This window comes from Hemitrygon akajei, chromosome 1, assembly GCF_048418815.1.
Source record: "Hemitrygon akajei chromosome 1, sHemAka1.3, whole genome shotgun sequence".
In the NCBI taxonomy this organism is placed as follows: Eukaryota; Metazoa; Chordata; class Chondrichthyes; order Myliobatiformes; family Dasyatidae; genus Hemitrygon; species Hemitrygon akajei.
Window position 1 is genome coordinate 113,067,964 of NC_133124.1, and position 15,044 is coordinate 113,083,007.

The following is a 15,044-nucleotide window of genomic DNA, read 5'->3' on the forward strand; positions in this document are numbered from 1 at the left end:
TACATTTTAATGCAGTGTGCAGTGATATTATCAGGAAGGTTGGGCAGATGATTGGGCAAAATTGCAGTCAGTTAGACGAGGTGACGTGTAACATGGGGGCAAAATCAAAATGAGTAATGAGTACAGGATTGAAAGTGTTAAATTTGAGTGCATGCAGTATACGGAATAAGGTAGATGATCATATAGCGCAGTTTGAGACTGGCAGGTATGACATTGTGTGCATCACTGAGATGTGGCTGATAGAAGATCATAGTTCGAAGCTTAACATCCAAAGACACACCTTGTATTGAAAGGACAAGCAGTTAGGCAGAGCAGGTGGGGTGGCTGTGTTGGTAAAAAATGAAATCAAATCCTTAGGAAGAGGTGACATAGGATCGGAAGATGTAGAATATTGTGGGTAGAGTTAGGAAACTGCAAGGGTAAAAAGACCTTGATGGGAGTTACGTACAGGCTTCTGAATAGTAGCCAGGACGTGGGATATAAATTACAACAAGAGATAGAAAAGGCATGCAAAGAGGGCATAGTTAGGCGAATCATGGCGGATTTCAATATGCAGGTGGATTGGGGAAAATCTGATTAGTGCGGAATCCTAAGGGAAGGAATTTGTAGAATGCCTTAGAGATAGGTGCCTTTTTAGAGCAGTTTGTGATTAAGGCCACTTGGGGAAAGGCAATTCTGGATTGTATGTTGTGCAATGAACCAGATTTGATATAGGAGCTTAAGATAAAGGGACGCTTGGGAGGCAGTGATCATAATATGATAGAATTTGAATTGAATTGAATTGACTTTATTTCTTACATCCTTCACATACATGAGGAGTAAAAATCTTTGTTACTTCTCTGTTTGAATGTACAATGGACAGATTATAGTATAGTATCAGTTTGATGGCCTGGTAAAGAAGCTGTCCCAGAGCCTGTTGATCCTGGCTTTAAAGCTGTGGTATGTTTCCCGGATGGTAGCAACTGGAACAGTTTGTGGTTGGAGTTACCCTGCAGATTGAGAGTGAGAAGATAAAGTCAGAGGTATCAGTATTACAGTGGAGTTAATGGAATTACAGAGGCATGAGAGAGGAGTTGGCCAAAATTGTTGTGAAGGAGACACTAGCAGGGACGATGGCCAAACAGTAATGGCTGGAGTTTCTGGAGGCAATTCAGAAAGTGCAGGATAGATACATCCCAAAGGTGTAGAGGTATTTTAAAGCAAGAATGAAGCAACTTTGGCTGACGAGGGAAGTCAGCCAAAACATCATAAAAGCAAAAACGAGAGCATAAAATACAGAAAAAATTAGTGAGAAGTTAGAGGATTGTGAAGCTTTTAAAAACAAATAGCCAACTAAAAGAAATAATATAAGGAGAAAATAATATCAATCAGTATACCAAAAGTTTTTTCAGATATATAGAGAGTAAAAGAGAAGCGAGAGTGGTGAATGGATATTAGACACTGGAACAGTAGTAATGGAGGACGAAGAAATGGTAGATAAACTTAAGTATTTTGTCTTGGACCGAAACGTCGACGGCGCTTCTCCCTATAGATGTTGCCTGGCCTGCTGTGTTCCACCAGCATTTTGTGTGTGTTGTTGGTTAAGTATTTTGTGTCAGTTTTCACTGTGAAAGACACTGGCAGTATTCCAGAAATTTGAGAGTGTCAGGTGGCAGAAGTGAATGTAGTTGCTATTACTAAGGAGAAGGTGCTTGGGAAGCTGAAAGGTTTGAAGGGCAATAAATCACTTGGACTAGATGGACTACATCCTGGAGTTCTGAAGGAGGTAGCTGACGGGACTGTGGAGGCTTCAGTAATGATCTTTCAAGACTCACTAGATTCTGGAATGGTCCCAGAAGACTGGAAAATTACAAATGTCACATCACTTTAAGAAGGGAGGGAGGCAGAAGAAATGAAATTAGAGGCCAGTTAGCCTGACTACAGTAGTTGGAGTCCTTCCCTAAGGATGATGCTTAAGAGTTCTTAGAAGAGCATGGTAGTTTTAGATTCTCCTACCCTGAAACAAACACTGTGATTATCTACCCTATTCATGACCCTCAAAATTTAAAAAACCTCTAAGGCCACTCTTTAGTCTCCTTCACTCCAGGGAAACAGTCGCAGATTACTGATGAGTCAGCTTATAGGAAATACAATAGTAAATGAATCTCTATAGCAGGGTTCCCAACCTGGGATCCAGGGACCCCTTGGTTAATGGTAAGGCTTCATGGCATAAAGAAGTCTGGGAATCCCTGCACTCATTTCACAGCTTTGCATTCATGTCCTTAGAGGAGTGAAACTTGAGTGTTTATGAGTAAAAGGCTCCTTCATGAGGTTTTAAGCATTAGATCTAAACAGGTGTTCTAAACTGAAGCATTCATCTCCTCTACGGTATAAACTGAGTAAATGATCTCCCAGTATTTTGCAGATGAGCCAGGGAGGCCTGATTAATCATCAACTCCCACTGCTGTTTGTGGGACTCTGTGCATATTTCTCTTCCTTTTTCTCATCACAACTGTGGCTGCATTTCAGATGGGACTTTATTGGTCAGAAAAAGCTTTGCAATGCCCTGGAATTATGAATTTTGATGCATAAATATGAGTTCTTTCTGTCTGTTAGCTATGTAGTCCATGAGCCAGGACCCCAAATTTGGGCCACTGGTACCATCAGGGGGGAATAATTCTTAGTGATTTTTGGCAAGGTATACACCCCTAGTGCTAGAAAATATGTGATAGCATTGCAGCAGTGGTAGCTTTCTGTGTGCTTGGATGCGTCATAGTGATGGCACAAGGGCGCAATCTACGTATGGAGGATATCCTTTCTCATCCCCTCGGACCATTGCCCTAGGCCCTGTCCACACCAGAAGGATTGCTGAGAAAGACAAATAAAGCTACTTTAGCCACCACCTTGCAGAAAAATGTAGCAGTAGAAGATCAACTCCCAGGAAACTGCTACAGTGGTTGATGGAATGAACTTGGTCCAAAGAGTGAAAGATGATCAAGTTACTTCCAGAGATGTTGCTACAACAATTCTGGGTATGGCTCTGAGGGAAGGCAGTGACAGTAGCAGAATAGATGTTGTGTTCGACACATACAAGGAGAACTCTGTCAAGAATAGTGAAAGATCTCTACGGGGTGAAGAGACTGGTCATGAGTTCCAAGGTATCACAGGCACACAGATGGTGAGGCAGTGGAGGAGCTTCCTGACCAAAATCAGTAACAAAAATAGTCTCATTAGCTTCATAGTCCATGAATGGAGGAAGGTGGTATAGAGCAAAGCTACAGAAGATTCTGTCTGCAACTGTGACTGGCAAAAGTTACAGAATCACATCTCAAGACAGTGAGGAGGTGTCAGCTCTTCAGTGTCAACAAGAAGAAGCAGATGGCCGCCTACTTCTCCATGCTGCCCATGCCAGAAGAGAGGGATACCAATCTGCAGTGATCTGCTCAGAAGACACAGATGTCTTTATCATGTCTTTAGCATTTTGCGACAAGATTGAGGCCCCATTGTTCCAGAAGTTTGGCACTAGAGCCCGTACAAGGCTTGTAGACATCAGGAAGGTTGCTGCCACTGTTGGCATAGAGGTTTGTAGGGCTCTCATCGGATTGCACGCATATACAGGATGTGACACTGTAACGCTTTTTCAGGCAAAGGGAAGACAAGTGCCCTAAAACTTCTGACCAGCAGCAGGGAAACTCAGGACACATTCTTAGAGTTGTGTCAGGAATGAGACCTCTCCCCAGAACTGAAGGACATTTACATGTCTCCTGTATGCCTCAAAAGCATCGACCACCAAGGTCAATGAGCTCAGGTATCACCTTTTCTGTGCCAAAAAAGGTGAAATCGAAAGTCATCAACTCCTACCATGCAAGGACTGCTTAACAAAACATGCACAGCAAGCCAACTACCATGCTGGTATATGGAGAAGATGTTTGGAGAAGGACCCACAAGTGCCAAGCCCTGCTGGCAGAGAATGGAAGATGGAGAGAGAAGAGGAGGCTGAACAGTTGGTGGTGCACTGGATGGAAGGCCAGCCAGCACCCGATGCCGTCCTGGATCTACTGTCCTGTAACTGTCCAAAAAAAGTTCACTCCCAAGATGTATGTGTGTTGCAAATGGCCTCAGGTGTACTGACATGTGTAGACTGGCAGACTGTGAGAACCAGGCATCCACCTCAGAGAGTGTGGAAAGTTCAGATGAAGGCGTGGAAGCCGTGGAAGACTTGGAAAATTATTATGATTATTAATAGGTTATGAAAGTATAGAAAACAAAGTATGGAAAGCAGTCTTTGATTAAATATATTCATTTTACAACCAAATGGGGCCTAGGTTATGGCCATGTGGAACCCCACATTTGAATTATTGTACTGTAATTCTATATGTTATGACAAAAGCTTAAGATTGCTTTGATTTGATACAACAATATGGAAAATACAGTATCATGACATTGATGAAACTCCAGATATCTCTCCAAATGAGGTTTTTTACCTTTTGGGGGGGTGGGGTAACATTTTCTGCTGTTCCTGAATAAATTTTCTACAAATCCATGTTATTATATGTGTCCTAGGGTTTTTATTGACTTTTCCAAAATAAACAACAGGCAAATAGTTTACTAAAAATGAAATGATTCACTCTACTGAAATTGGGCACTGTACTGCGAGTGCCACCAATGACATAGTTTTCAATGTAGAATTTTATACCAACATTTGATGAAAAGTACTTGAACTCAGCTATCATTGTGACAAATTTCAGTATTGAGGGATCACTGATGACAAAATACCACTAAGTTGAATATATATGTTGTACTTTATATTGGCCACTTTTCAGAAATGCTTATTTTAGGGTAGTGTTATAAAATGCTTGAGAGCACACATAAAGCTACCCCTGGTGCAATGCTATCATATATTTTCTAACTCTAGAGATGTGTACCTTGCCGAAAATCACTATGAGCATTATTCCCCTCAGATGGTACCAACCAACCCTACTGGCTCATGGACTAATGATCAAATCTTAAGAAAAAGTCACAGTATTATTAAGTTATCGTACAGCAGTTTCTCCAGGTTGGATTTGGAACAGTGTACTATTCTTCTCCCCAATCTAACAGGCAAAACAGGAGTCATGCAAAAAAATATAGAGGAGATTTATACTTGGTTTGAAAACCTTGTAGTACAATTGAAAAGATATTTGAAGCAATCAATTATGGAGTCTTTGAGGACATCTGTCTTATGTGAATGCATATCTAGATTAGAAATTAGAAATCTGCTGTTGCTCTGTTCAATATGAGGCTGTGATATGAAGAATTAAGATACCGGTACTTCACTGATGCTGTCTGTTACTTGTTCTTTGAATGCTTTTGGTAAATGGAAAATAATATTCTCTCTTTGCTATTCCATTAAATTTTGCTTCAAATTTGCAATCCATTTCCAGAAAATATTACGGAGAAATATAGGTATGACATCATTTTGCTTGCTTCTATTAATGATGAACAATGGTGTTGTGGTCATTGTGTCTGATTTTCCTGTTTGTTTGCATGTGACTGATATTCTTTAACATTACTCTTGTGTAACAGAGCTGACTGCCATTAAATGCTTTTACGAGTTCCTGAGAAAAAGCTGCCATGCTTCAACAAGCTCAAGACTAACTACCCTTCCAGGTAATACATTTTGATAATAACTATTTTTAAAAATTTGTGAACACCACATTAATCATTAGAGTTCTTGACCTTGTATTTTGTAAGTACTGTACTGGGGATAGCGCAGTGGCATACGGGTTTGTGCTATCATCTAAATGTGCCGGCGATCACTGGCCGTGGTTTGATTCCTGTCACTGTTTGTAAGGAGTTTGTATGTTCTCCCTGTGATGGCACAGATTTCCTCCAGGTGCTCCAGTTTCTTCCCACCTTCCAGAGAGTATAATTAAGGTTAAGGTTAGTAAGTTGTGGGCATGGAACTGTGGTGACACTTGTGAGCTGCCTCCAGCACAGTCCTTGCTGATTTGCTTTGATGCAAATGACATATTTCACTGTATGTTTTGATGTTTTGATTTACATGTGACAAATAAAGCTAATCTTCAATCTTCAAAGTCAATATTTTCCAGTTAACATGTTTTTAACCGGAACATTTATCTGAAATTCAGTCTTGCTCGGCTACTGATATACAGTGGATTTTCCAACATTCACCTATAAAGTTATTTAAAAGCATTGTGCAACCTTGTCCCCTCAAATGTTCTGTTGTCTAATTCATCAAGTGCCATGGTTTCCCAGTGGAATGGAGAACTTGTGGAATCGCATGGACCCAAAGCATCTGTAGCTTTGTCAGTGGTTTTATTCTTTTATTTGTTCATTTTTAGATGTGGTGCTATGCTGGCTTTCTTTAATTTCCCTTGTGAAATATTGGAGGTGACCCACCTCCTTGAAGTCTTGCAGTCCTGCTGATGAATATACTCCCACACTGCTTCTCATCTGGATGTCAAGTCTTTCGACCCAGTGACAGTGAAGTGTGAACAATATTCTTCCAAGACAGAATGGTGTTCAGTTCAGAGAGAACCCAGTGGATTGCGGTTTCCTCATGATCCTATTGCCATTCTCGTTCTTGATGAAGAGGTTGTCAGTTTGGGAGGTACTGTTCAACTAACCTAGGCAGAAAACTGCAATGCATGTTGTAGATGCGCCTAAGTGAAACTTAAGTTTATTGTCATGAGCCCAAGCATCAGTACACAGAGAACTAATGAAAAACTTGCTTGTAGCTGTATCACAGCAAGTGGCATTAGAGACGTACCATTTTTTTTCACAAGGAAAAGATAAGTTGAACATGAATAAGAAAGATTACAATTAGCACAAAAGAAAACAGGCTAGTGTAGTGCAAGGTGGTCACAGCGTTGCTGTACTGAGATGGTGATTGAGGTTGTGAAGATTAGTTCAAGACTGGAATGACTGAAGACAAGTAACTGTTCTTAAACCTGGTACTTTGGGACTCGTGTACTTCCTGCTCAATGGCAGCTGCAAGAAGATGGCATGGGCCAATTCATGACCAGTCCATCACCTGAGGGAGGATAGTAAATTGTAATCAAGAGGTGTTTCATTTCCCATCTTTGACCTGTTGTCATTAGTTGGGAATCAATGCTAAGGACTTACAGAGATTTTCCATATCTGGCATACATTCATTATAGAATCATAGAAATCTACACAACATTCCAGGTCCTTCAGTCCACAATGTGGTGCCGACCAGTAAACTACTCTAGAAACTGCCTAGAATTACCCTACCACATAGCCCTCCATTTTCCTAAGCTCCATGTACTTATCTAAGAGTCTCTTAAACGACCCTATTGTATCCTCCTCTATCACTGTCACTGACAGTGCTTTCCACACACCCACCACTCTGTGTGAAAAACTTACCTCTGACATCCCCCTTCTACCTACCTCCAAGCACCTTAAAACTATGCCTTCTCATGCTAGCCATTTCAGCCCTGGGGAAAAAGCCTTTGGCCATCCACACGATCAATGCCTCTCATTATCTTGTACACCTTTCATCATGTTAGCACTTGTGGTGGGACAGGATTTATCCCAGGTTGTGACGGAAGTGTTTGTTGAGGTTTCCCTAGGTCTGATCATGTCAAGCATTGCTGTAGGATTGTTTCGAGTCTAGAACTTGAAACTGCTAACTCTATTGGTTAGAGTCTGGAGTCAGCAGGTTCCAGATATTTATACCAAGGACTTTGCCACGTTGAAAGTGCTGTGAGTTGTACCAGAATTTGCTGCCGAGGTCAATGTTGGTTGTTCTTCCATTTGTCTCCATTTTCTGCTGTAACAATGGCTATATACAATTGTGGTTTGCTGGGCTATTTAATATCAATCATGTTGCAGCACGTCTGGAGTGGTGTATGGGTCAGACTAGATAAGAATGTTGAGATTGATGATAGGTCAACAGATGAGATTTCACAACAAAATCTCATCTGTTGAACTATAATCAATCTCATCATTCTTATCTAGTCTGACCCATACACCACTACAGACGTGCTGCAACATAATTGATATTAAATCACAACAGGGTGTTTTTTTAATATAATGCTCATTGTTAGTGAGGCATTTTATTTTAAAAATTGCAGAATCTTGACCAAATTTAAATTCCATAGTTATATCGTGGGATTTGAAAATCGACTCTCTGATGATTCTGGGTTTATAAATCTAAACAAACGTCTGGGCTGCTCCTCTAACCACTGCACCACCACAGTTGTCTGTTCCATTTGTAATCACTATCTAGCCACATGGTCACTCACTGAGTAAACAGTCAGTTCTAGCTATGATTTCTAGGCTGCACTGGGTCAAGTGCTCTGGGTGAGAGGTGGTTTTGAAATCCTCATTTTTGTTTTTAAGATTTTCCACATTCTCTGTTTCTCTGTAATTTTGGGATCTCAACACTTCTTTAATTCCAAACTCATGTCAGAATTAGAATCAGGTTTATTATCACTGGCATGTATCGTGAAATTTGTTAATTTAGCAGCAGCAGTTCAATGCAATACATAATATAGAAGGAAATAAATAAATCAATTACAGTATGCTGGTATTGGATAGATTAAAAATCGTGCAAAAAAACCAGAAATAATATATATTTAATAAGTGAAGTAGTGTCCAAAGATTCAATGTCCATTTAGGAATTCGATGACAGAGAGGAAGAAGCTGAGTGTGTGCCTTCAGGCTTCTGTACCTCCTACCTGAAGGTAACAGTGAGAAAAGGGTATGCCCTGGGTGCTGGAAGTCATTAATAATGGATGCTGCCTTTCTGAGATGCAACTCCTTGAAGATGTCCTGTATACTTTGTAGGCTAGTACCCAAGATGGAGCCCACTAAATTTACAACCCTCTGCAGCTTCTTTCGGTCCTGTGCAGTACCCAACTCCCCCCCCCCCCCCCCCCCTCCATACCAGACAGTGATACAGCCTGTCAGAATGCTCTCCACAGTACATCGATAGAAGAGTGTATTTGTTGACATACCAAATCTCTTCAAACTAATGAAGTATAGTCAATGTCTTGCCTTCTTTATAACTGCATCGATATGTTGGGACCAAGTTAGGTCCTCAGAGATCTTGACACCCAGAAACTTGAAACTGCTCAGTCTCTCCACTTCTGGTCCCTCTATGAGGATTGGTATGTGTTCCATATATGTTAAATGCTGAGCTATAGTCAATGAACAGCATCCTGACATAGGTGTTTGTGTTGTCCAGGTGGTCTAAAGCCATGTGAAGAACTATTGAGATTGCATCTACCATTGACCTAATGGGGCGATAGGCAAATTGCAATGGGTCCAGGTCCTTACTGAGACAGGAGTTCAGTCTAGTCGTGACAAACCTCTCAAAGTATTTCATCACTAACTGTGAGTGCTACCGGGCGATACTTACTAAGGCAGCTTACATTATTCTTCTTAGGCACTGGTATAACTGTTGCCTTTTTGACGCAAGTGGGAACTTCCGCCTGTAGCAGCGAGAGGTTGAAAATGTCCTTGAATACTCCCGCCAGTTGGTTGGCACAGGTTTTCAGAGCCTTACAATGTACTCCCTTGGGACTTCCTGCCTTGCAAGGGTTCACTCTCTTTAAAGACAGCCTAACATCAGCCTCTGAGACAGATCACAGGATCAACAGGTGCAGCAGGGATCACAGCTGTAGTTATATTCTCCCTTTCAAAGAGGGCATAGAAGGCATTGAGTTTATCTAGTAGTGAAGCATCACTGCCATTCATGCTATTGGGTTTCGCTTTGTAGGAAGTAATGTCTTGCAAACCCCACCAGAGTTGACGTACATCCAATGTGGCCTCCAACCTCATTTGTAATTGTCCTTTTGCCCTTGAAATAGCCCTCCGTAAATCGTACTTGGTTTTTTGGTACAGGCCTGGGTTGCCAGACTTGAATGCCATAGATCTAGCCTTCAGCAGACGACATAACTCCTGGTTCATCCACGGCTTTTGGTTTGGGAATGTACAGTAAGTCTTTGTAGGCACACACTCATCCACGCAGGTTTTAATGACGTCGGTAACTATTGCAACATATTCATCCAGGTTTGACGATGAATCCCTGATTCAAAGCAGTCCTGTAAGCGCTCCTGTGCTTCCCTTGTCCATACCTTCTTGGTCCTCACTACTGGTGCTGCAATCTTCAGTCTCTGCCTATACTCAGGGAGTAGAAGTACAGCCAGGTGATCAGACTTCTCGAAGTGAGGGTGTGGAATAGCACAGTAGGCATTCTTGATGGTGGTGTAGCAATGGTTCAGTGTGTTGTTTCCTCTGGTATTGCAAATTATCTGTTGATGGTAATTAATTAGTGATTTTTTCAGACTGGCCTGTTTAAGATCCTCCAAACAATGGTGAAGGTGTTAGGGTGCGCTATTTTGTGCATATTGATCCCATTGCTCAGATCATCTAAAACTTGATTGACATTGGCCTGAGGTGGAATGTATACTGCTACCAAAAGGATCCCGGTAGGTAAAAAGGACGGCACTTAACTGCTAGATATTCCAGTTCTGCTGAGCAGAATTGGGACAGCACTGATCTATTTGTGCACCAAAAAGAGTTGATAATGAGACATATTCCACCACCTCTGCTTTTGAGAGACTCTATAGATCTATCTTGACAGTGTATAATAAAACTGTCGATCTGAATCGCTGCATCTGGTATAGAAGGGGTTAACCAGGATTCTTTGAAACAAAGGGCACATGTGGTCCCTATGACCCTCTGATTCAGCATCCTAGCTCTGAGATCATCGATTTTATTCACCAGCGACTACAAATGTAAATGTCTAGTTTACATTGCTGTGTCATTGGCTACTGGTCCTCCAGTAGCCTGTGCCCCAAGCATTGAACTTATCTCCCTGAACTTCCACCTTCCCCTCCTCCTTCTTAAAACTTACTTCTTTGTTAGAGTCATAGAGCATGGAAACTGATCCTTCTGACCATTGAGTCTGCTCCAAGTATCCATTAACACTAATCCTACACTAACTCTATTCTATTTTCTTCACATTCCATCAGATCTCCCCAGGTTCTACCCCTCACCTACACACTGGGCAATCTACAGTGACCACTGTCATGCACATATTTGGAAGGTGGGAGGAAACCTGCATGGTCGCAAGAAGACCATGCAAATTCCTCACCTGAACTGAGATGAGCCCCAGTAGTTGGTGCTGTGGGACAGTTGCTCCCCTCTGCACATTCCATACCGTCTTGGTCCTCACTACTGGTGCTGCAGTCTTCAGTGATGCCTATACTCGGAGTAAAAGTACAGCCAGTTGATCAGACTTCCCGAAGTAAGGGCATAGAAGAGACCTCACTTCACATTGTGCACATTGTTTCTGCTATCACTTGGTCCATTTAGGCTTTGTGTTATGGATGATGGTCGTAGAAATTGGCCAGGATGAAACTATTGCTGAAAGTGGAGAAATAAACTAAACAGTTTCTCAGAAATTCCTAACATTCGTCACACATTATTTCTAGTAGGTCAGTTAAAATGATTTTAATTTTCCTTTCTTTCCCATTGCAGTTTATCCTATGTTCTGTGTTCACCTTTTTTCCCCATAAATTTAGTCTTTTCTGGCCTTGTTTTTAACATGATGGTTATTTCAGACATCATTGTTTTATATTACAATCAGTTAGTGTTCAAAGTGTTTGTTGTAAACTCTGTTTAATCTTTTTCAGCCTGCTCAATAACTGGAACTCCAGTCGCACAAAAATGGTTCTGTGCAATTCAAGCAATCCATGGCTTTTCACAGGTGAGGAAGGCTGGAAACCTGGGGGGTGGGAGGCGTGTGAGTGTTATTGAGAATATAGGAGGATAAATCACAGGGAACATTAATGAGGGGACATGATTTCTCATTGGGCTGAAGTGGCCTCCTCTTTGTTATTAGGAAATATGAAATGAATAGCTGTGTATGGTGGCTCTATTTGTCAGAAAATATATCAACATATATGCATGTACAGTATTCAGTTAAAATGTTGAGAACATAATTAATAAAGAAAATAAATCTAAATAAGCAGTGCTAAAGCTGAGAATGTTTAAAGTGCATCAAATGTTTCATTTTCCTCTAAAAGTGATGATGTGGGATAGATATGGTCTTAAAACTGATGGAATAGTAATGGGTGGGTTTGGCCTTGAGAAGCAAGCATTTTGAGAATATCAGCTTCCCACTGTTCTTATGCATCTTTGTAACTGACTGTTTCTCTGATCATGAATTCTTGTTGGTAGAAGATCAAATTGATAGAACAAAATAAGCAAAATTGATAGAAGTATTCAGCTGATTGACCTAAGGTGGCATGGGGGTGGGGAACTGGTGGATTTTTCTGCCCCAATTTGTGTGGTTGTGATGAAGATGATGACATTGTCAACATTTACTATGAATCTGACAAGAACTGCCGGAGCCTGCACCTTGGCAGATAAAAGTGAAAATTGCTGTTAGTGAATCCCTGCTGCCCCACTGAAGACCTTACAGAGAGAATCATCTCAAAGGATGAGATCTTCAAATGTTGATGCACTATTCTTATTGTTTTAAAAACCCCTGAGGAAAAATAATGCCTTATGTGAGTGTTACTGTGTTTTTCAATGGCATACATGGTTATTGCTAACTTCTTTGGCCTTGAGAAACTATTTTTATGTTTCTGATAAATGAAAATCATTGTAATTGCAGAGGCTGAAAATCTGAAACAAAGACGGAAAATACTGGGTAGACTAAGCAGATCAGGCAGCAGCTTTAGAAAGAGCAAACTATCAATGTTTCGGTTCTGTGATCCTTCAGTTCTGACAAAGGATGGCAACCCTGCAGTGCTGATGTTTTTTTCCACAAATGTTTGCTGACCTAAGTCATTCTGGCATTTCTGCTTTCGTTAATATTTCTGGAATCGGTTTACTCCCTTCTGTGTTCATTTCATAGACTTTCAAATATAATTTTTTTAAAAATTCAGATCACAATCTTAGCCCAGATTACAAATACCCATGTAGGGTAATGTAATGGGTGACAGATGACACATATTGTTCATAATAGAAACTGTTCTACACAATACACACACACTGTCATTGAATTGTTGTGTTCACTTTAAGAGAGTGTCTGATGTAATGGAAGTAAAGGGCCACAGCTTCCTCCTCCTTTCCTTGTCTCAATAAGCCCCGTCAGTAGCGCCTCCAGCAGACTCATGGCCACGGCTCTGAACGTGATGATGCCAGGTCTTTGTTTTTACCATGCATACTTCAGTACAAATGCCAAGAAGTCCCGACCACCGTGCCGCTTCGACATGCCAGCACATCGAGACATTGGAAATCTGTGAACACCATGAGTTCCAGCTGCCAGGGTTGTCTGTTACTCATTGCGAACACCCTTTCAGGGTGACACTTCCTGTGACCCCGGCACACAAGTGACAGTGCTGCCAGCATCGCCCATTTATTATAAGGCAGACAGTGATGGACATGACACATTATGCTTTGTTCAGTGGACAACGCTACACATGGCACTTCTTGTCTTGACTAAATTTGCTAAACCTCTGTTCGGCCCAAATTTCCTGTACACCAAAGGACTGTAAGTAGCTCTTAAGAACTGCCAACTTGTGGACACAAAGGACTTTGGGTCGTTACCCTGTATCCCCACATGTGAAAGCAATCGCCTGCTAGGCGAATTCCCAAAGCTTACCAAACCCACATTTTCTACTAGTCGCAAGCATGGGGTTGAGCACCACATTTCCACAACTGGCTTGCTGGTCCATGCCCGTGTACATAGACTGGATCCAGAAAAGCTGGCCAGCGTGATGGCTGAGTTTGCTAACATGGAAATGCTTGGCGTTGTATGCAGGTGTAATAGCCCTTGGGCTTCACCCCTCCACGTGGTCCGTAAGCCCAATGGTGGTTGCTGACCATGCAGCAATTACAACTGTGTTAATGAGGCCACCTCCCCAGATTGTTACCTGGTCCTACATATTCAAGGCTTTTTGGCATGGTTAGCTGTGAAGATAATTTTTTCTAAAGTGGACTTAGTCAGGGGCTACCGTCAGCTGCCTGTGTGCACTGAGGGTGCTCCGAGAACTGCTGTTATAACCCCATTTGGCCTATTTAAGTTTCTATGCATCCCGTTTGGACTGAAGAATACAGCACAGACTTTCCAGTGATTCATGGACTCTGTTAAAAGAATTAGATTTTCTTTTTATTTACTTGGATGACATACTTAGCGCCAGCTCATCCAAAACTGAATACTTATCACATCTCCGTACACTTTTCAAGTGCATAAGCCAACCCAGGCTAATTATTAACCCCTCCAGTTCGGCTTGTCTACTATTGACTTTGTCAGCCACTGCATCTTCGCAGAAGGTGCAACAGCCCCTACCATCAAACGTCATGGCTGTAATGGATTTTACACTGCCCCATACTACTAAAACACTGCGAGAGTTTTTAGGTGTAGTGAATTTCTATCACCATTTCATTCGTGAGCTGCTGAACTTATGCTTTCCATATCTAGTGTCCTTAACGTTAGTGCCCCTAACCGCATGCTTGAGTGGTCAGTGGATATGACCAGAGCTCATTTGGTGATGACAGCGAAGAGCACTTTCAAATATGACCCTATTGGTGCACCCATACCCCATTGCACCTGTAGATAGATACTTTATTCATCCCCATGGGGAAATTCAACTTTTTTCCAATGTAGACATCACTACTGGCACCTCAAACTAGGCTGTGGGTGTGGTGCTTACCATGGTGGACTATACCAGCATGTGGCCAGAGGTCGTCCCTCTAGCGTCGATGACAGCTGCAGATGTGGCTCGGGCATTCATCAATACCTAGGTCGCTTGGTTTGGCATTGCATCTGATATTTCTTCCCTGCAGTGCCCAATTCAAGTCCGATCTCTGGGCCGCAGTTGCTCAGAGCCTTGGTGGTTAAATTGCATATCACCCACACCCACACCTGTGCAAGCAGTTTCACTGTTCCTTAAAGGCTGCACTGAGGTCTCCCTGATGGACAAGTCTTGGCACAAGTGTCTTCCGTGGGTCCTGTAGGGCTCAGAGCAGCTCCAAAAGAGGACCTGCAGCCTTCCGCAAATGAGTATGGGCAGCGGCTC

The 15,044-nt window shown here is 41.9% G+C and overlaps 1 protein-coding gene across 3 annotated transcripts in view; it reads left to right on the forward strand.

Moving 5' to 3' along the window:
- mtbp (MDM2 binding protein) overlaps positions 1-15,044 on the forward strand; it is a 113,109-nt gene that overhangs the window by 11,479 nt on the left and 86,586 nt on the right. For 2 of the 3 annotated variants that reach the window (XM_073050242.1, XM_073050249.1), the window contains exons 2-3: positions 5,545-5,628; positions 11,649-11,722. In XM_073050242.1, the coding sequence (XP_072906343.1) occupies positions 5,545-5,628; positions 11,649-11,722 (158 nt within the window). Of the gene's footprint in view, positions 1-5,544; positions 5,629-11,648; positions 11,723-15,044 lie in introns of those variants that run through there. The other variant, XM_073050254.1, reaches the window with a different exon arrangement.